The sequence below is a fragment of the Camponotus vicinus genome, unplaced genomic scaffold, assembly GCF_025532165.1.
Source record: "Camponotus vicinus isolate PSW18456_S1 unplaced genomic scaffold, iyCamVici1.0 SCAF_3, whole genome shotgun sequence".
Lineage (NCBI taxonomy): Eukaryota > Metazoa > Arthropoda > Insecta > Hymenoptera > Formicidae > Camponotus > Camponotus vicinus.
This window is the reverse complement of record NW_028141967.1, coordinates 10,691,062-10,715,583: the sequence shown is the minus strand read 5'-3', so window position 1 is coordinate 10,715,583 and position 24,522 is coordinate 10,691,062. Positions and strand designations below refer to the sequence as shown.

Genomic DNA, 24,522 nt, shown 5'->3' with positions numbered 1-24,522 from the left:
TAACCGATGAGAACTTTTTTATTTCGCTTCGAAGCGCTTCGAGCGCTTATAGTTTTCGTTAGAACTTTTCGGGGGGCTGTCAGAACTGTCAAGAGAACTGCCGAAATCCAAACAAAAATTTTATCCCTTTGGGACTTGGAAAAATTTTAAATCCGCGATTTTTTTTCGGAAATCGGCTATTTTATTGAGAGTTCTGATAGCCTCCCGAAGAGTTCTATCAATTATCTTTAATGAATTAAAGTGCTAAAGTTAATAACAAAAAAGTTATACAGTCTCAAAGTTGCAAAAATGTGAAGTTGGCCCCACGCATTTTCAATTTCTATTTTCTTTACTTTAAACAACGGAACTATTTTTAAAACCGATAGAGAACTCTAGAATTATTCAGGGGGCACCCAGAACTCTAATAATTTTTTAAAAATTTAAAGAATGGGGAGCTAACTTCACAGAGGTGTCTAAGTCAATGTTCCAATAGATACGCTCATGCTAATAACAAGTACATGGAGTCGTACGATCCATCGAAACTATCGTCGTATTTGATGTATTTCGATGTAAATAACTTGTACGGATGTGTCAACCGTTGCCTTACGCCGATTTTCGATGGGTCGATAACATATTTAATTTTGACGCGTCATCTAGCGCGCTAGATTCGCCTACAGGCTATATCCTCGAGGTAGATTTAGAGTATCCGCAACATCTTCACGATACGCACAATGACCTTCCGTTTTGTCCGACACGCGACAAGCCGCCCGGCAAGCGGCAAGACAAACTTCTTGCAACGTTTTACGATAAGAAGCGTTACGTGATACACTACCGTAATCTACAGCAATGTACGCGACACGGCATTCGCGTTACAAAAATACATCGCGTATTACAATTCACGTAATCTCCATGGCTTCGCAATTATATTAAACTCAATACACAGTTTAGAGCATTAGCAAAAAATGATTTCGAGAAAAATTTGTATAAATTGATGAACAATGCGGTATTTGGCAAAATGATGGAAAATGTACGTAATCATGTAGATGTTAAACTCATAACATACTGGGGCAGGCAGTACGGTGCAGAAACAATGATCGCAAAACCAAATTTCCACAGTAGAAGCGTCTTTTCAGAAAATTTAATAGCTGTGGAATTGCGTAAACTTGAGGTTAAATTTTATAAGCCAATCTGTGTAGGAGGTATGTGCATACTCGACATTTCCAAAACATGTTTGTACGAGTTTCATCACGAGTATATGATGCCAATGTATCGCGACAAATGCCGGGTAATGTACACCGACACAGATAGTTTGATATATCACATTGAATGCGAAGACGTATACGAGAACATGAAGCGCGACATCAACCGATTTGATACAAGTGATTATGCGATAGACAATGCGTACGGTATACCGCTCGCGAACAAAAAAGTGCCGGGCTTAATGAAAGATGAAAATAATGGCGCGATAATGATCGAATTCGTCGGATTCAGAGTAAAAATGTACGCGTTACGAGTCGATGGTAAGAAAGACACGAAGAAGGTTAAAGGCGTCAAGAGCAACGTTGTCGCGAGAACGATAACGTTTGACGATTAAACGCAATGTTTGTATAATGAAATTGAAATGACGCGACAACAGTCTTGTATGCGATCTAAATTGCACGAAGTATATACAGTCCAAGAGACAAAAGTTGCTCTGAGTCCATACGACGACAAGTGGTATATCGTACCCGAAACCACCGATACACTGCCATGGGGACATTATAGAATACCTTTATAATATGTAAAATGTAAAATGTAAAATGTGTGTGTGTGTGTGTGTGTGGTGTGTGATATAATATACTATTAAAAGAAATATTAATAAAGATTTTTTGTACTTTTTATATTTCATATATTTTTATGTAATGCATATCTCATACATTTTATATTAAAAATACATGTACTATCGAAAGGAATATTGATAAGGATTTTTATGTATATTTTCATTTTTCAAATATTATATGTTATACACATATATTTTTTCCAGAAAATTAAAAATAAACACTGTATGAATTAAATCACATTGTCTTTATGTATCCAAGAATTGTGCGAATTGTCAAATTCCAACCATTTCAAGTAAACCTCGTCACCCCTCCTGCGCAGTACTTTCTCCACGAGATACACGTCCGGATAATTCGCGCGATGCAACTCGTGCTCGTAGAACGCTCCAGCGATAGATTTTTTGCAATAATCCTCCAGTAGATAGCTTACGGGATTAGTATGCTGCACTTTTACAATTTTAAACACTTTGGTTGTCCAATTCGGTGTGTAACCCTTCTCAAGAAATGTCTTGAACTTGCTAACGCGTACCGAGTCACCTACTTCGAATTTTGCCGGACCCGCGATATTTACACGGTTGTACACAGTAGCCAAGAGTCTTTCAGCGATCGCGGGGGTAACGTCGACGGGTCGTATACCGATCGTTCGATGCTTGCGCGCGTTGTAATCCGATACGAGTCGCGGCAACGCGTTGATCCACTTGTAAGATCCATTCAGCGTAAACATCTTCCACATGTCGTTTTTCAGCATGCGATTGAATCGCTCAACAATCGATGCCTTCAATACCGAATATGTAGAATAGTGATTGATGTCATGTTTCCGCATGAGCCGTTGCACGTCAGCGTTATAAAATTCCTTCCCCATATCGGTCTGTAAGTTTTTCGGACTCCTTTTGCTATCTCGAATTATCTCAGCAATAGCGTCAGCTGTCTAGCTTCCGCCTTTACTCTTGAGTGGTACGGCCCACGTGTGCTTGCTCAACACATCGATGACAGTGAGTGTGTAGTGGTAACCTCTGTTGAAACGAGAGTACGGACGCATCTCGACGATGTCAGCTTGCCACAGGTCATCGTATCCCCGCACTATGACATGTCTTCGGGGAAAATTTTTTCTCGCCGGCGCGTGCAGTTCGTTCACCAAATGCCGTTTCTCTAAACTATGTTGTTTCTTCGCTTCCTCGCTTATTCCCGATCGCCGATCCATCGTTGTTTCGATCGATTCGTCGATCAAACGATATGTGCCTCGAATATCACCGTGCGTTTTATCATTTGTTGTCACTCTTTAGCCGTTTCTGAGCCATTCGATAGCCGTTCGACAACCGTTCGTAGCCGTTCTTGACCCGTTCAATATCCGTTCGATAGCTGTTCGTTACCGTTCGATAGTTGTTCGATAACCGTTTGTAGCCGTTTCTGAGCCGTTCGATAGCCGTTCGACAGCTGTTCGATAACCGTTCGTAGCCGTTCCTGGCCCGTTCGTAACCGTTTCTGGCCCGTTCGATAGCCGTTAGATAACCGTCCGACAGCCGTTCCTGAACCGTTCGTTGCCGTTCGTTGTCACTTTTTAGTCGTTCGTAGCCGTTCTTTGTTTTCTCGGTTATTCCCGATTGTCGATCCATCGTTGTTTCGTCGATCAAACGATATGTACCCTGATTATCACCGTGCGTTCTATCACTCTTTAGCCATTCGTAGCCGTTCTTGGTCCGTTCGTTGCCGTTCGTAGCCGTTCTTGACCCGTTCGATAGCCGTTCGTAGTCGCTCCTTAGCCGTTCGTAGCCGTTCGTAGCTGTTTCTGAATTAGTGTTAATCGCACGCTGAAGCTCGTTTATCGCAGTCTGCAAAGCTCGTACGTCCTTCTCGAACGCAGTCAGCTTCTCGTCTGATTCTTTCTGCTGATTCTTCAACGTTTTAACGCATTGTTCCACGTACAGTTTGTTGACTGCATCGGTATCAGCCTCAGGTTGCGCTACACGGCGAATCTTGCGCGACCTCGCGTCATAGTCCGTAGCGACGCGACACAGAGCGTTTTGACGTAAGTAAATTGTCCCAATGATCTCTTGTGCTAATTGCTTCATTTCTCCGTTCGAATAATCCAAATTTGTTGATGGGCATTTTTTTTCTCGATGTGAGTGACGTCGATCGACTGATCAGTTTTGTCGAAACACCGTTTAATTTATAATAAGACCAACTTCGCGAAGTTCATCGATGATCGACAGGATCTCATTGTCGTGAGCGTTGTGGCCAGCTCGGCGCGAAGCATCGAGCAATCATAGACGGACACTAGCTCGTTGAGATCGTCCCAGTGCACGTAATCGATTTTATTGTCGGTTAGTGTCATCGCGCGAGGCATGAATAGTCCCATACCAGATTTTTTCTTTTTCGATTCGATCGACATCAACGGTGCAATTATTTGTTTATACTTGTATCTCTTGCTGCTCTTTAATTGACCTTGCGCATCATATTGGCGTTCATGCGCACTCGTCGCCATTAATATGCTCTTATATTTTTGCATATCGTCCTCAGTGTATATGACGTCATCGGGAATTCTCTTGAAGATCAACTCGTATAATCCTGGTGTACCAATGTATCTCACTTTATCTATGATTATAGAGTCATCTCTATCAATGTCGAATCGTTTGTTACCGAACTGCATTTCATTATTGTTGAAATAGACACCGTACACACGACCAATTTGATTGGCAATAATAATAAATGAGCAATTACATACTAGCATTATTTCAATAATTACTAGGCAGCGCCGAGTTTTTTTATTTAAAATTTTTTTAATTTATATTCTTTTTAATTTTTAATTTTTAAAAAAATTTGTTCTTTTATTTTATTTTTGTAGAAGATTTAAAAATTATTGACGTAATCTTTCATTTTTTTTAATTTTTACTTTTTAAATAAGTTTTTTTAATCTTATTTTAATTTTCTAGAAAATTTAAAAATCATTTAACGTAATCTTTTATTATTTTAAAAAATTGATTCAACTCTAACAAAAATGTTCTTCTTTATGACAAAAATGTAATAGATTTTAAACGGAACTTCTACCTATTTGTCAGCAGCGGATTATATAAAAGCACATATGTATAAAATTTTATAACACTAACAAAATTAAAGTGAAATTGCATCCCAACTTGACGCAATTTTTTATATCAGTACTTTTTGTAATAAATTTTTACATAAAGATAGCTATTTTTTGTGATAGCTATTTTTTGTGAAACAATTTTTAGATAACTATTTTTTGTGAAAATTTTTCAGAGTTAATTTTTTATTATTTTACATAAAGGTAGCTAGTTTTTGTGATAGCTATTTTTTGTGAGATGGTTTTTAGATGAACTCGACGCTTTTTCTTTACCTTTTTTTAAAAGGTATTTTTTTAGGGATATCACTTCTTTTTGTATAAAAAATTATGTATTTTAAATTTAATTTTTGATAATTATTATTTTTCATAATATTTATTAAACTTTTTTAAATAAACCCACCACCACCCCCGTCATACTATATCAAAATGTGACGGTCTCGCTTGCTTACTATAGATATTTAAATATTATATGATCGTTTTTTACAGATATTTAAGTTTAACTTTTCTTTAAATGTATTTTTTAAGAATATCACTTTTTATGTTTAAAAATGTATGCATTACATATTTATAAATTTTTTATGAATATTATTTTTTTATAGTACGTATTTATTATACATTTTTAAATAAACCCCCCGTCATACTTTTTCAAAACGTGACGGTCTTTCTTGCCTACTACAGATATTTAAATTATTAATTTTATCATATATTGGATATATTTATATATTACTTATTAGACATTCTTCGTAGGAAAAGTAAACAAACATTTTTACCACCTCTAGGCCATTGTTTTTCTTAACTTGAGCATCATTAGCTTCGATCCAAATATTAGATGTTCCTTCTCTGCACATACTTATATAATGGCCTTTATCAATATCAGGGTTTTGAAAAAATACGGCATTTGTCACTTTGTACGTGTGTCCATCTATTAATATCTTAGTGGTTGGAATAGCACATAAATTAAAATCATGTGTTGCTTTCATTGATTTATCATTTTGTGATGGAAAAGATATTAAATGAATCACGATTATCTCTTTTGTCAACATTATTTCTCTTTTTAATAACATATTATTTTTTTCAGCACAATATTCACACGATTCGTTATGCAATTGAAACCAATGTGAAAAAGTAACATTTAACAAATCATTAAGATCATATTTTTTTTTTCTTCAAATTATTAATAGGAATAGAAATAATAATATTATTATCAACAATAGTTTTTGTATTATCACAGGTTTTACACCGTCTTGTAGAAACTATTTGATTTCTCATGAGACTTTTTATGCAATCATATTTTTCGCAAAGAGCCATAAGAAAATCAGATGCATTTTGTTTTACGGGATTTGAAAAATATTCTCCTAAATATTGTCGTATTGAATTTGTACTTAGATTACGCACACCATTTTCATATCGACATACTAATGTACGTAAAACATCTGATTTTTCGCAATGAAACAATTGTTGTCTAATAACATTAAAATTTAATAAACACTGCAATACTGCATTTGCATAGCATGAAACTTTATCTGTATTTTCGAAACCACGTATAATCCAAGTAGTACTTCGCTCTATTTTTTCATCCGACTGTTGAATGGAAGTAATTATTTTTGGTAACGCCCATAGAACATCTTTTACTTTCGGATAACGCCCTTTTGGAGGTATTATTATTTCTGCTGTTGGTTTATGTATACGTCTTAGCCGGTTATATTCGACAATAGCTTCTTCGCTAGCCATTATTGACGAAGGATCAAAGTTAATTAAATGTAAACCATCTAAAGATGTTACTCGTGACAACGCAACGTAAACCACAATTAAATATAGAATTACCAATATCCATAATAGCACATTTCAAACTTAATCCTTGGCTTTTATGAATAGTTATACCATAACTCAGAGATAATGGAAACTGTTTTCTGGTAACATATGCTCTATCCATCACCTCAAATTTAACGTTTACTCTTTCAATTAAATATTCTGCACCTGATGGTAAAAGAAGTTTAATCTTTTCTACGTTATTAGTACATGGATTTTGTACAATTGAAATCACTTCAGTAATTGTACCGTTTACAAGACCCAAACTAGCATCAATATTACGCCGTATCATAACTTTAGCTCCAATTTTAATCGTAATTTGTTTGGAAAGTCCAGCTGTTCTAGAATTATCATCATCATTATTTGATAATACTTTTAATACTTTTTTTTTTACATATGGAATACATTCAATTGTATCTTCAGCGATTAATAATATTTCTTCAGAAGCAATACGACTTAACATTGCATTATTAAGAACATCACACATATGACAAGTGGGCAATAAACAAACAGTATCTGATGGCAGAGTGTTAATAAAATCACATAATTCGTTTAATTTAGATTCAAAAGAATTACCTTTAAAAGATACTTTTTTATTTTCAAGAATCTTACAATCAGATTTTGTGACTAAACCGAAACGAATTCTCGACAGTAATTCACGATAAGAGCCATCTCCCTGCTGACGCATATTAATTGTTAATTCATCGTAATCGAATAATGTAGTCCACAAATTAATAGCATTTAAAGAGCCAAGATATTTAGCAATTTTTTCATTTGATAAGTACATGAAAATAGGATCTTCGAGTACTGGAGGCAGTTGAAGTAAGTCTCCAAATAAAAGAATGTGCTTTCGGCCAAACCAACCATCATCGCAATCATTGTCAAATATTTCGGACAATCGAAGATGTATATACATTAACATTAAATTAGATATCATTGATACTTCATCAATTACAAGAAGAATAACATCTTTAAGATCCGCTCGTAAAACTTTCAATACATGATCAGATAGTTGTTTATATTTAGGAGTCTGACCATGTTGAACGGGTAATTGAAGCAACCTATGAATTGTCAAACCATCTATGTTAAATGCTGCTATTCCAGTAGGTACAGCAGTATCTTTATAAAGATTTTGTTTTATCCAACATTTAATAGTCTTAATTAAGAAACTTTTTCCAGTACCACCTTCTCCGCTAACGTATAATCGTAATATTGATTTATCTGATTGTACAGTATCAATAACTCTATTAAATACTCGTTTTTGATCCGTATTTAATTTTGCTATCATTTCAATCACATCAATCTCTGGAATTATTTTCTCACCAAGATCTTTAAAATCTTGCATTGCTCCATCAGCCTCTACATTTTGAACACCTATTGGATTTTCAGGATCATCTTGAGATTGTTGTTTTTGTAAATCATCATCTAGACATTGTCTAACTAATTCTTCTGCAGTTTCAAATGCTCTTTGCATTTCTTCTAATTTTTCATGATATTGCAGTGCTTCTGTAAGATGTAGTTTTACTTTATAAAACGATTCGGCATAAGTATCGCATCCATTTTTAAGATCCTCTAATTTTCTCCAGGGGTTGAACATAAATAATAACGAAAAGAAGTACTTTTCTGGTTGGTTATTAACATTAAATCTATAATGATTAATAAGATGTCCGTGCCGTCGTCGTTTAACATATTGATTATTACCTATTTTATAATATTCAATCTTTTTACTACTTGGTTTAATCTTCGTGATATCGTACCATTGTGCAAATTCATAAAGAGATTTTTCTTCTAATTCATTTGGTCTTTGTGGATAATAATTATCTATCAAAGATGGATAAAATATATCTGTAGATTCAGCATTAAGGGCTTCAATTTCTTTACGGTTTTTTAATCTTCTGTGTCGTATCTTATTAACATCTAACCATCTAATAGTCGTATTTCGATCAGTTCCATGTAAAGGAATATTTAGCAATGTATCAGCAGCTTCAAGAATTCCACATTCTCTGTTATTCGTAAATCGCAAAGCAATATTCCATAGACGACTTGCTAATGATTTGTTTTTACTATCTTTACTTTTAAGAATAGAATCAGACAATTCACTTTTTCCCGCTTTATTCATTTATTTAGTAACGTAATAAGTAAGCAATAATGATTTTTCACCAATATATTGTATATCCATATTGCCTTCCCATGCAGTAAGCACAACAAGATTATAATCATTTATAAGAACTTCATTGTCTGTTCGAGGAAGATCATAAAGTCTACTTTTATGTTTCAATTGTTTCCTTCCTGCTATTGAAGTTGCCACATCCCTCATTTTCAAAGTTTCAGTAACGGGACGAGGAAATCCAAAGCGACACACACGAAGAACCTTATTACTTTCTGTTTTTTTAGAACGAAGACAATAATCGTTATGTATGTGTCGTTGATGTGTATTAACACGTCTATATAATAACGGTGAAATATCTTTATTCGGCAATTTACAACTTACGTGTTCTAAAATAAATTTAGAAACTTCTTCAACAGTAGACTCACCAAAAATTGGTGCATCCTTAATCCAAATTAATAAGTGAAAGTGTTGTATACCTCTACCTTGATATTCTCGACGCCAGAAATAGTGAGTTACTTCTCCAATAGGATTATCTTTTGAATTAATAAAATCAAGCATTGCCTGGAATTTATTATCAAGGAATCTTGATGTTGACACGGGATCTTTAGCAATTAATACGCTAACAGATAATGAAGTATCATTCCAGCCATTTATTCTACGAATATATGCACCTAAATCTTCCCATAACCATTCACTCGGACTTAATGTCAAAAACCATATTGCAGGTCCATAATGTTGCGCCATACACTTTAAATCACTTCTCGGTCTACGCCAATATTGTTCTGTATTTCGGAGCGTAGAAAATATTGTACTCAAATTAGATTCCAACAGATCTTTTGACATTGCATCTAAATATTCTGCAGCTGTATAACGAGCTCGTTGATCAGTTATATTTAATTTATGAAAAATTCCTCGACTTAATTGACGCATATTTGCGTCGTTCAATAGATAAAATAAATATTGTGGATTTAATCTATACTGTGGATGTTTGGATATCAAACATTTTATAAATTCATAATCATGAAGTTTGACTTGTCTAGTCTCATGTTGACCATACATGCCAAAGGGGTATAAATCTGGAAAACACATTAAATCTAAATTTTTTTCACGGTTATCCAAGGGCATATCTTGAACTTTTAACATTTGATATAAATCTGTTGAAGTTTTATTTGCTTTTTTTTCATATAAAGGGTATATAGTATATTGCTCATAATAACCATCGTTTCCATCAGTAACCTGAGTTAACATTGCTTTTCGTTGACCATCTAATGTAATTTCCACATCGTTTTTCGTGTCTTTTATTGAATTATTCAATAACTCATTATCTGATGTCATTTCTACATCATGTTCTGTTTCTTTTATCAAATCATTCAATTCATCATTTAATGCTGCTTCTTCTGTTTCTTCCATTTGAAATTCTGAATCTTTTAATTTTGGCAAACATAATTCATTATAATTATTTGGCAATATAATATGAGAATATAAAGGATTATTACTTTTTAACCATGTTAAGGCATCAAATACCTTTTTAACATCAACTACCTCTTCCCAAATAATTTTTGATTTTGTTGGAACACCTCTAACAAGAATAAACAGTTCGTGATTCATATTTATAGGATCACTTTTATCACATAATTTGTCAAATGTTTCTTGCAATGGAAGTGGTAGATGAAACGTTCTACCTTTAACTTTTTGCATCATTTGTCTTTGAGGTAACTTTTTATTCATGACAGTTCCCATCTTAAGGATAGTTTGAAACGCTTTAGCTCTTTGTATAAGAATTTTTTCGAATGTATTAAGAGATGATATTATTTCGGGTACATGATTTGTGAAGAGGTTATTCCAAATACAATATGCAGGCATTAAACCTTTATGAAATTTGCCTCTACAATAATTACATATATATCGTGTATCTTTGTGTGTTGTATTTTGTTGTATTCGTAGCATTAAATCTCTCCACATTGGATTGTCTATTTTCACTCGACTAGTGAGTTTAGTAACATATCTTCTATAACACAACCTCTCACATGATACACAAACATATTCTGGTGTATCTACCGAACGTTTAGTTAGAGCCTTAAATGCTTCACTATATCTAGATATAATGTCATCATCGCTCAGAATAGTTTCTGTTTGTTGATGTTTGTACATATCTGCTTTTTCTTGTGCAGAAGTTGCTATTTCCTCCAATGTTTTCACATCAGCAGAAGCTAATGCTTTATCTAGTTTTTCCATCTCTCGATAGGAAGCTGTCAATTGATAAGTTAAACGCTTCATATTTCTTACTTTTGGAAAATGAGGTGATAATAATTGAACAGGAAGAAACATTCCCTTGCAAAGCGTTAAATCAATATGACAGCTACGCGTATGGCCTAATTTCTCATCTGAAGTTTTCATAGTACATTCATGAATTTTTGATTTTAATTTTGGCACATTTTTTAAAGTACATGTACTTATAGTTTCAAGAAACTTTTGATAACGATTAATTAAAAGTGGATTATTAATTTTACATGAAGTACTGCACGACCATGATTTTTTCGCTCCTGTTTCTTCTAGCGGTAATATATTAACAATTTTTCCTTCTGTATTTATTATCAAAGGCTCCGATGAAGTTTTTATCAATGGCATTTTATCTACATTTCCTTCATTCAAAGGTTTTTCTGCAGTTACATGATGATACGTAGAATCAATGAAATAATTTTCCGATGAGGCTGTGTGTGCAGATATACCACATAACGCTGCTAATTTATCCTCATTAGTAGAATTTTCCGCAAAAATCAGATTTAGTTCGGTCAGATTTACTTCTGCTTTTTGTCTAATCAAAGCTAAAATTTTATATACATTACGAATATAAGACTTTCTTACATACATACACCACCGTACGATTTTTTCAGCTTTTAATCGTTTTTCGATATGATCTGTAATATTAAGTTTCTTTGCAATATTTTGTATATATACTTCTGAAGAATGATGAAGTTTTATAGTGTTTTGGGACCGAAATTTTCTATACTTTTTCAAAATTTTTTTTCGAACATCATAATTTTTTACTGTAGGTACGGATTCTTTACTTTTCTGATAATAACGTTTGTTGTAAAGCCATTTACGAGTAGGATCTAATCTTTTTTGTCTATCTCGTTCACGTTGAGAGTTCTTAGAATAATTTACGCACTTTTTTGCGCGTCTATTTTTTGAATTACATTTATATCGATATCGATCTTTAACGCGTTCCTCTTTTAAATTCCGCTGATATCGATTACGTTTTTTAACGCGTTCCTCTTTTAAGTTCTGCTGATATCGATTACGCTTTTTAACGCGTTTATCTTCTAAGTTTTGTCTATATCGTTCGCGTTGTTTAACGCGCCTATCTTCTAAGTTTTGTCTATACCAATCACGTTGTTTAGCACGTCTATCTTCTAAGTTCCGTTTATATCGATTACACAGTTCAAAAAAATTGTTTTCTAAATCTTGATCATATTGATTGAATTGTGCAGCAAGATTATTTTCTGAATCTTGTTGTTCAACTTGATCATGATTATCTAAATCTTGTATGTAACGTACACGTTTGTTAACGCTTTCATTTTCCAAATACTGACATTTATTTTCATTAGTATTATTTAACAGAATATTATTTTCACATTGAAAATGTTTTTCAGCGCATTTTTGTTCAAAGTTCTCGTTTGTATTTTGTTCACAAGTGATAATATCATAAATAATCACATTTGATTCATTGCTATTAAATGAATCATTATTGATGTCAATTTTGCAGTTATTACTTCCAATATAAAGCTTATTTTGAAGATATTTATTACTTTCTTCATAAATCTCAATATCTGTTTTCATGAGATTTTCTAGATTGTTTTTCGTTATTAATTGTAATTCATTATTACTTAATTCTTTTTTTAATTCATAATTAAGACGCTTTCTTTTTAAACAATTTAATTTTTGTTGTTTTGTTTCACATTGTCGTATAGTACGTATACGAATTGCTTCAGCTTCTCTTGCTTTTATAACAGCTAATGGAAGTACTTTTTGTGGTACATATTGTGGATCTTGAGGAAAATGTTCAATAATATTAGATTCAAAAATCTTTATCAAATGCGAACGCATTAAATTATGATTATATTTTACTTTTTCTGGTTTAACATTAAATAACAAAGAAATTGCAAAAGCTATTGCAAAAACACCATAATCGTTACCATTCGGTTGATATTGCACAGTTGGAAACTTGACAGGATACTTTTCAAAATCATATGTCGGAAATAAACGTCTCAAAAATTTTTCATGATACTTATGTAATTTTTTAGTATTTAACGAATCATAAATAAATATATTCTTTCTGTCATAATAACTGCATACCCAATGTCCATCATGTAAACCTGACGAACTATGCAATATTTGTATATGTTTTTTGTCTTCTGGCACACGCTGAATCGTATCAAGACATTGTATCCGCCATGTTTCGACAGGTCTATATTCTGAACAGTTTTCTAAAAGACGATTAAAATATTCCATATGCATGTCAGTTAACCATTCACCTCGAAAAATTATATTTTTTTCTCTAGGTAATAGGTCTATATTCTTATTTTTCTTTACAGACATACTGTATATATATATGTATATATATATATATATATATATATATATATATATATACATATATATATATATATATATATATATATATATATAAATATTAACACAAGATACTATCGTATCTCTTACTGTAATACTATGATAGCTATAATAGCTATAATTTTTGTTTAATATACACAAAATTAATTTTTTTAATAAGGCGCCTAAGGCAAGCCAGAATTCAGCGCTATTGCAGCCGACAATTTAATTCAGCGCTTACGGCAGCTTTTATACAGCGCCAGAGCAGCCGATAAATTTTTATATTTTTTATAATTTTCTGCACCTGTAAAAATAAAAAGATTATATAAAATATAAATAACAGAAAATTTTTAACATAATTATTTATTTATTAAGTTAAAAACATACATATAAATAATATATACGTTTTACACGTTTTATATTGCAAATTCATAGTACATTATAACAAGCTCATAGTTAAATATTACAATTAACAATATCCATATTACTATGGCCTACCACTATGACCAATATTCATAATAATTCGATCTTATATTGAAGATCTTAAAATCTTCCCATTCAACCAATGAAATTATTGTATAGTACCACATAATTGTTGAATGAAATCTTAAGATAATCTCAAATTTAGACAAAAATTGTATGGTTTCGAAGAGAGTCATAAAATTATACCATTGATTTGACCTTGGAGAGCTATTTGAAAGTCATGTGAAGGTCATGTTTAATTTCTTAAATACAGCTTACTATTTTTTATTGCATATATTCTTATAGCTTATCTCGAAAGCTTTCCAAAACACTATAATAAAATATTTTTTTATTAAGAATTTTTTAAGTTACAATAAAGCTTTAAAATATTTTGACACAGTTCTAGTATTTTGCACAGAATGAGACAAATTGATAGATATAAAGAAGACACATATTTAACTTTTAAAAAAAAATGTAATTTGTAATATGCAATTGTATATTTTTTTTAAAGCAACTATGTTTTCTTTACACCAATCTGTCTCATTATTCTGTGCACAAAAGTATTAAGATAAAATTATCAATAAATGTATATTTTGTGAAATATTTTTACTCCCGACTGCTGCCAATATAACATAATACGAGAGTAAATAATCTTCTGCGTAGCCATATAATTATGATTATATGATATTTCTACAATCATTCTTAGCTATGCAACAAATATATAAACTTCTATGATTGCAGAAATACTATATAATCATAATTATATGACTCGCAGAAGATTATTCATTCTTACATTATGTTATGTTACTGCGCAGCCATAATATTCACTCTTACATTATGTTATGTTACTGCGCAGCTCTAATATTCACTCTTACATTATGTTATGTTGTTGCGCAATCCTAGTATTCACTCTTATTAATTATTTATTTATATGCAAAAATGTCATATAATCATAATTATATAGCTGCGCAGAAAGTTATTCTCTTGTTTGTTCTCTTGTGATTATTTTATTTATATAATGTCTTTAAGATTGCAGCAAAAATATTTTTATTAGAAAACAGGATACATTGTTTAAATTTAATATATTCTGTATTACATATTTCAGTGGATTGTTTAAAATGAGACATTCTATATAACTAATCCATTATTAATTATTAATCTATACGCGAACCAAACAGTTGATTAATTAAATTGTTTAATACAAATAACTAACCTCTTCCAAATTTTTTATTGCACGAAGCCTTCCTAAATTTCTCTTTGCAAAACAGATGATTCTGAAATAAATTTTACATTATTAATTTATACACGAACTGAACAGTTGATCAATGAAATTGATTAATAGAAATAACTAATCTTTTCTAATCTAAATTTTTTACTGCACGAGATCTCTTATAAATTTTTTGTTATTTCGAAATAAAATGATTCTGAAATAAATTTTACCAAATTATATACCATAATAAAATATACATTAATGGAATATTTTTAATAAATATATCTATTTTTTCATAATGTGAAATTCTCGGTGAAATTGATACAAAACATTCTGTTTATGATAAAAAAGTGCTAATTAAAAAATATTAATCAAAATTCATAAATAACAATATACCTGTTATTCAGAATCCTTGTTAATTATTAAAATATTCACATATGTAAACCATAATCAGATTCACGAATCAGATTCACGAATTTTACAACAGTTGCAAAGCAACATTTTCTACTGAACGCAGCCAATGAAAAACAACGCTATTTCACCCAAAGTTACGAATCTATGTAAATTATCGATCAATGGTTTAATCGATAATTCAACATGGCGGAAAATGAAGACGTAAGTATTATATTATTCTTAATGTTTCTTTATATAAATTAAAATAAAAACAATTTAATATTTTAGATGATAGATGTAGAAATGGAAGATTTTCTCCAGGAAAAATTTAGTCTGGAGAAAGAAAACATAGGCCATAAGGCCTCAAATCGACCTATTAAAAATGCTTCCAGTCCCGCTCTCGTTCCCTTCGAACGAGAGCGGGACAATTCCATCATGGAATCGAATCCTCGTCCTTGTCCTATCGTCGCCGGTGATTTCGTCGCTCGTCCTGCTCCCGCTAATCCTGTCGCCATCGCTCGCTCTGTTGATCTCGTCGACACTGATCTTGTCGCCGTCGCTCGTTCTGCTGCCACTCGTCCTGCTATCGCTCGTCCTGCTGCTGCTCGTCCTGCTGCTGCTCGTCCTGCTGCTGCTCGTCCTGCTGCCGCTTGTCCTGCTGCTTCTAGTTCCATCACCGTTGATCCCGTCGATGCTGGTTTTGTCGCCGCAGATCCCATTGCTGCTACTGAGCCTGCTAATTTTGATGAAAATAGACAAGGTAACATTTTAATCCATAATTAAATAGCATATAATTTATAATTATTTATAAAATATTTAAAATATTAAGATTTAAGCGATACTTAAATATGTATATGTCTTTACTTATTTAAACAGAAGAACATATATTTAAGTCTCGCTTAAAGCTAAAGTAATATTGATACAGTAATTATTTGGGCTTTAAGCGAGACATAAATATCTGTCTACTTTATCTTTTTTTTTAAATAAATAAAGTCAAACATATTTAAGTCTCGCTTAAAGCCAAAATAACATTAGTGCAACTAGTCTTAATACTTTAAATATTAATTATTAAAATATTAAAAGTATTAAAATATTACTTTGTCTATTTTCATTTAAATTATTGACAGAACCATATTATTTAGACTAAGTTGCACCAACATTATTTTAAATTTAAGCGATACTTAAATATGTGTCTGTCTTTACTTATTTAAAGAGAAAGAACACACATATTTAAGTATCGCTTAAATTTAAAATAATGTTGGTGCAACTTAGTCTAAATAATATGGTCCTGTCAATAATTTAAATGAAAAACAAGACAAAGTAATATTTTAATACTTTTAATATTTTAATAATTAATATTTAAAGTATTAAGACTAGTTGCATTAACGTTATTTTGGCTTTAAGCGAGACTTAAATATGTTTGACTTTATTTATTTAAAAAAAAAGGTAAAATAGACAGATATTTATGTCTCGCTTAAAGCCCAAATAATTACTGTATCAATATTACTTTAGCTTTAAGCGAGACTTAAATATATGTTCTTTTGTTTAAATAAGTAAAGACATATACATATTTAAGTATCATTTAAAAAAATAATTTTGGTGCAACCTAACATAAGTAATATAGTCCTGTTAATAATTTGAATGAAAATAGATGAAATAATATTTTAATACTTTTAATATTTTAATAAATATTTAAAATATTAAAGTACAATTGCACCAATATTATTTTGACTTTAAGTGAAACTTAAATATATGTATATCTTTATTTATTTAGAAAGAAAAAAAAAATTAGAAACATATTTATCTTTATTTATTTAGAAAGAAATTTAAATTTTGCTTAAATCCAATATGTAATATTTAAATTTAACTAAATTTTATTCATTATTTATATACTTTTTTATGCTTCTATAGTTCAAAGACGAAGAGGGAGGGCGGCTGGTATCAGGAAGCAGCAGGACAGATTCATGCGCTTTTTGTTTCGATTATCTTCCGCTCATTATAATTGGGGAAGACAAAGGTATTTAAAAAAAATAAAAATACGTTGGAAAATAGAAATTTTGAAAATATTTTAAGACAAATTTTAAAATTATATTTATATTTTAAAGATTTTTTTTAATTAATTATGTCCATTTCATTTTTTACAGGACGTGGCCCAAAAAACAATAAAAATTGAAGACTGATGACGACGTACAAAATTATTTTTATTCGAAAATTTATTAGATATAATATGTCTTATTTGTAAATGCTTTAAAGAAAAAACTAAAATTAAAGGTAAAACTAAAAATATCACACTAAAAAATATCACATTATTATAAATGCCAAATATGTCTTATTTTTAGAATAACATTTTATATGGCAAAACTAAAACTAAAATTAAAAAGTAAAAAAAATATATATTTTTCGAATTAAAAAGGATATACTTTTTATTAAGTGGTAAACTTAATTTCTGCCGCTAAATATTGTACAATACAATGTATTTAGTTTATTGTACAATAAACTAAATGTTATTCTACAATAAACTAAATGTTATGTACAATAAACTAAATGTTATTCTAAAAATAAGACATATTTGGCATTTATAATAATGTGATATTTTTTAGTGTGATATTTTTAGTTTTACCTTTAATTTTAGTTTTTTCTTTGAAGCATTTACAATGTAATTTTTTATTAGTGTGATATTTTTAGTTTTACCTTTAATTTTAGTTTTTTCTTTGAAGCATTTACAATGTAATTTTTTATTAGTGTGATATTTTTAGTTTTACCTTTAATTTTAGTTTTTTCTTTAAAGCATTTACAAATAAGACATATTTAGCATTTACAATAATGTGATATTTTTAGTTTTACTTTTAATTTTAGTTTTTTCTTTGAAGCATTTACAATGTAATTTTTTATTAGTGTGATATTTTTAGTTTTACCTTTAATTTTAGTTTTTTCTTTAAAGCATTTACAAATAAGACATATTTAGCATTTACAATAATGTGATATTTTTAGTTTTACTTTTAATTTTAGTTTTTTCTTTGAAGCATTTACAATGTAATTTTTTATTTTAATTTAATTTTTCTTTAAGTTTTGCTATTAGGTGGTAAACTTAATTCCTGCTGCTAAATATTGTACAATACATTGTATTGTACAATACATTTTATATTGTACAATACATTGTATTTATATTGTACAATATTTGGAGGCAGGAATTAAGTTTACCATCTAATATATTGTGATACTTGATAATATAATGTTCTTTTCATTTTTTCTTGTTTACATTTCGCCTTAGTATTTCCTTTCTCTTCGTTTAAAATGTGAACATATTTGCTATAAAATTAAAATATATACTGTAAGATATAAAATATTATAATAAATATATAATAAAATATGTGATATATATATATTTATATTTATTTACTTCTTTGTAATAAAATATTCAAAATAGTTTTAAGGATATATTTTATTATGGATATATATATATATATATATATATATATATATATATATATATACACATATATATGTATATATGTATGTATATATTATATGTATAACATTCTACTTATCTGCTGAATATGTGAATCAAAATCACTTCTCTTCTTTGCACTATCTCGTAATTCTGCTTTTATAATCATTATTAAAATCACTTTATCACTTTTTTTCTTTATTGCACTATTTCACACTCTTACGTATATATGTATAATTATATGGCTACACAGAAGATTATATTCTCTCATATTATGTTATATCACATTATTTATTATTATGACTATGCTGCAAATAAAAATAATTATTATTAATAAATAATACAACAATAATATAACATAATGTGAGAAAGAATCTTCTGCGAAGTTACACAATTATGATATATTTCTGCAATCATAGAAGTTTATATATTTGTTGCGTAGCTAAGAATGATTGTAGAAATATCATATAATCATAATTATATGGCTATACAGAAGATTATTTACTCTCGCATTATGTTATATTATTTATGTAAAAGTTTATATATTTGCAGCGTAGTCATAATAATAAATAATACAACAATAATATAACATAATGTGAGAGAGAGAATCTTCTGCGTAGCCACATAATTGATTATATAGTATTTCTGCAATCATAGATTTATATATTTGCTGCATAGTCAAGAATGATTGTAGAAATATCATATAATCATAATTATATGACTATGCAGAAGATTATTTTCTCTCATTATGTTATATTATATTATTTATTAATATGACTTTGCTGTAAATAAAAGTAATTATTATTAATTTATATATATTGATAACAATTTATTCATATCAATAATAATTTGACATGTATATGTTTGACATGTATATATTAATTTATTGATAACAATTTATTCATATCAATAATCGACGCAAGACACTACCGTGTCTCTTGATTTGACATGTATATGTTTGACATGTATATGTCAATTACGAAGCGCCAGGCGCCAGCGCCTCCGCCATCTGGTGTCGACAGCGGCAGTCGTACGCCAAATTGTGTTCTATATATATTGTTTGATGACGACGTGGACGTTTCTTAATCGTATTTTCACGATTTTAGAATTATATATCGCGATATTTCCACTTCTACAGCTCGTAGAGTAAAAATAAAGACACTTTTACTATATAATTCGAACATAAGCTATCGATTAAGCCTAATAAGAGCTCGATCCGTTCAGCGGTTATCGTAATATAATAATATGAAATAATCTGAACTGGTCTCAATTTCCCGTCTCGCGTAAAGAGACACGGCGCGCGTCTTGCTAGAGAGATGAACTCGACGCAAGACACTACCGTGTCTCTTGATAGCGTTACTCTCCGGCTCGTTTTTCACCGCGATTGAGCTAAAGTTGTCGACGATCTTTTGTAGTGGCTCGATAATAGGCCTAAAATGGATCTTGACCGCGATATCGCTCGTTTTCTCAATCTCCCTCGCAATCTTTTCACGCTCGCGAATATTATCGCTTTCCGCCATGTCGACAGAGTGTCGAGCGTTTCACCCCTCTCGACAGAATGTCGGCAGCGACTAATCATTTTGCGGTATCGCGAACACGTTAAATCCTTTTCTGTATCGCCCGTTCGTAAGCGAGCTGTCCTTATCTAACACTAGGAATCCATACTTTTGTTGCCAACAAGTACGACATAATTCACTGAAATCCTCGTACGACATGTCGGTATTCACGTGATCGTTGTACACGTGTTTCAAGTTGGTACCGTCTTATTTAAACAAGAATAGCAGGTTCGCGTTGTCGCGTATAAGATGTTTTGGTATTCTCGCGTACGTCTGACAGATAGAAGCAGTCGACGTTCGAATGACGACCCATTGAGAAGTACTCTCTTATCGTATTTTGCTTTTCGCACGCCACGTCATCGAAGACGAAAATCGAGTTTGGACGTGCCTCGCTCGGTGGAATGACGTCACTGTTATTGGAGAACGTAAAGTAGCTGATTTCATCGATCGATGTCAACAAATTCTCCAGATATCGATATTTCGACTGTTACAGCGACTTCGAGTACACGTACACGTTCTCGAAACGTACACCGTGCGGACTTTCCAGTAGACTTATCAGAACGTTGGTTTTACCACAATTCGAGGGGCCGCAAACAATCGCGCGTATAGTAGTCGGTAGCATCGCACCGTGCCTGCGCATCTCCGCGTTGTCCCCCATTGATCGTAATCTGTTATCGCAATTTGTCACACATATCGTCGAAGGTTGTCGTACGAATCTCATTTTTCGACACTGCCGATTGGCTCGAACGCCTGCCTATTTATAGGTGCGTGAAATCACGAGTCGCTCAGTAGAGAAAAAATGTTCGTCCTGCTATCAAGTCCTTCCGATATTCGCGCGATTTGAGCATCGAACAGCTACAATTTGTGTCGAAAGCAGTTCTGTTGCGAATGTGCGGTGATCACGTCCACTACGTGTGGGACAAGCTTCCGGAACACATAAAGACCGATCCGGAAGTTCAGACGTATCGTCGCTGTTACGAACACTACAATCAGCCATGGCAGGAAACGCACATCGACGGTCCGGCGCCGTTGATAAAGAATTGCAGCGAATGTCAATGAAAATAGGTAGAGGCCTATTAAATCACGCGATAAACACACTTCCGATCGAATTCCATATTCCCGACTATCAGTTGTGCGGGCCAGGCACAGGGTTGCAAAAGCGATTAGTCAGAGGCGATCGAGGTATCAACCCATTGGACGCGGCGTGTCGTGAACACGATATAGCATACTCTCGGAGCAACGTTCTCACCGAGAGACACGCGGCGGATAGGATACTCGCCGAGAAAGCGCGGAATCGCATCGTTGCGAGAGATTCGACTCTCGGTGAGAGAGCCGCCGCCACAGCTGTCTGGGCAGCGATGAAAGCCAAGACGAAGCTCGGTATGGGTTTGAAGACGACGAAGACGAAGAAAATTGCGCTCGTATCCTTGATCGGTGGAACGGCTGGTGTAGCGAAGGCGGTGAACGACGGAAAAGCCGCGCAACGTCAGTTGCAAGAGATGCTACGTTACAATCGCGCCATGGAAGGTCGCGGATTATATCTCGCTCCTTACAAATACGGACGAGGAGCCTCAACGAGAAAAAAAAACATCAAAGAGACGCTAAAAATGCCGCAGGGCGCAACTACCAACGTACAATTGCTGCAACTGGCAAAACGTATGCGTATTCCATATTTTAGAGGTGTTTTCATGCGCAACTCGTTACCGATCGGTGGTATATATCAAAACGAGAGCAACATTGTAAATTTGGATAGCGTCGAAGGACCAGGTACTCATTGGATAGCGTATGCAAAGAGGAGGAATCGTGCTATATATTTCGACAGTTTCGGCAATCTTCGACCACCGAATGAATTGGTGCGATATCTCGGACGAAACGTAACGAAGATACAGTACAATTACACACCTGTTCAAACTTATGATCAGAGCATCTGCGGACAATTGTGCTTGTAGTTTCTTCGAACGGTCGATGCATGCGAATTTAAAGACAGATATTGCGCTATTTAACTCAGTATTCGTTAAACAGTTTTGTCGACATGTCTATGACATTCACGTTGACTGGGAAGAGTAGCGTTCTCGCGGCAAATTTCTTTCCCACCGTTGATTTGAGCGACGATGAATACGAGCTCGGTCTAACGGATTTTGAGACTTATCACAAGATATCGAATGTGAATTCCTCGAATAATAAATTTTACTTTGGCAAAAACGACGCGGAAATTACGATTCCCGAGGGATCGTATGAGTTGCAAAATATACATGAATTTTTGAAACATGCAATTTTACGGAGACGTCGTGATAAGAAACACATTGACTATGAAGATGGAGAATATCCGATAGTGCTCCGCGCTAATTACAATACGATGAAGAGCGAGATCAAATGCGCCTACAGAATAAACTTTTGCAAGCCCAACAACATTGGATCGCTGCTAGAATTCTCGAATCGTATTCTCGAGCCGCGAAAATGGTACGAATCGAACATGTCGATTAACATTATCAACGTGAATATTATCCGTATAGAGTGTAACGTGACCGCGGGTGCGTACAACGGTAAACTCGTTCATACGATACATGAATTTTCACCGAGGGTACCACCGGGATATAAGATATCGGAAACGCCTGCGCAGATCATTTATCTACCGATCATCGCGCGGAGCATTACGGATTTAACGTTACGCGTTGTCGATCAGAACGGACAATTGCTTGATTTTCGAGGAGAAGAGATCACCATAAGATTGCACGTACGACGGCTACGACGATAACGTATGTATGCGACGTATGAGATGTTCATGTTGAACGGATCGAAAGACGTGAGAGATAACACAATCTTTACGAGGCCGACAACACAACAACAACAACAACAACAACGTCGACGTTCGCTAATATCCAATCATCCAAGAAAAAGAAACTCAGCGCATCGAACGTTGCGTTTTTACAATTTTTGAGATTCGCGATGCGAAACAGCTGAACGATGACCGACATTCTCAACATCGGTGTCGAACCGATCTTTGACGATCGTATCGTCAAGATCGAGACTCACGCGTACAACCCGTTCGCCAATATAACGTTCGGACACAGTGACGAGATAAGAATACCCATACAACAACAGGATCTGTGTACATTGCCGTATGAGAGTTTCCTATACATCGAGGGAGAACTAACGAAAACCAAACCAGCTGAAGGAAGTAATGTGATGTGATACTGGGAAATAATTGCGTCGCATTCATGTTCGATGAGATTCGATACGAATTCGATGGCGTTGAGATTGATCGCAATAGAAACGTAGGAATAACTACTACGCTCAAACACTATGTAACAGTATCATCCGATAGAAACGTGATTATGAGAAACGCCGGCTGGGATCCGCTGACCCATGCGAATGGACACTTCAATTTTTGCGTACCGCTCTACATGTTTTTGGGATTTTGCGAGGATTACAGACGCGTGGTGATTAACACTCGTCACGAATTGATCTTAATACGATCGCGCAACGACAACAATTGTCTGTCTGGAGATTCGACACTGGAGCCTGTGATCAACATATTCAAGATACAATGGCGAATACCACACGTGCTGTTGAGCGAGATCGAAAAGCTGTCGATGCTGCGTGCTCTGGAAAGCGGACGATATCTCAGCACGGTTTTTCGCTTGTGGGATCTATACGAGTTTCCGCTATTGCAGCGTACAACCAAGCATTCGTGGGCCATTAAGACCGCGACTCAGTTGGGGAAACCACGATGTCTTCGCTCTGCAGATAAGCCGGAAAAATATCATGTCCGAGGATACGAGTTGATTCGACGACTGCAAATTGATCAACGTGAAAATCTATCTGAACTCGGAATGTTATCCGTACGACGATATGAATCTGAATTTCGATAAAAACAGATGGTCCATTCTCTACGACACGTACACGCGCTTCTGCAAGAATTATTACAGATACGAGTATCTCGAACCAAATCTCACGTTTCTACTTAACGGTCCGTTCGTGATTATCGATTGTTCTCGACAAAACGAATCGGTCAAGACCGCAACCGTGGATGTGAGATTGGAATTCG

At 33.1% G+C, this 24,522-nt stretch overlaps 1 protein-coding gene and 1 pseudogene across 1 annotated transcript; one reads left to right on the top strand and one right to left on the bottom strand.

Annotated features, from left to right (window-relative positions):
• Positions 1-5,598: 5,598 nt before the first annotated feature.
• Positions 5,599-13,312, bottom strand: LOC145969011 (uncharacterized; annotated as a pseudogene).
• A 2,268-nt stretch (positions 13,313-15,580) lies between these two features.
• On the top strand, positions 15,581-17,913 carry LOC145968724 (uncharacterized). Its single transcript, XM_083094432.1, has 4 exons — positions 15,581-15,692; positions 15,759-16,230; positions 17,382-17,487; positions 17,615-17,913. The coding sequence occupies exons 1-4, from the start codon at positions 15,675-15,677 to the stop codon at positions 17,634-17,636; spliced, it is 618 nt and encodes a 205-aa protein (XP_082950558.1). The 5' UTR covers positions 15,581-15,674; the 3' UTR covers positions 17,637-17,913.
• Positions 17,914-24,522: the final 6,609 nt, after the last annotated feature.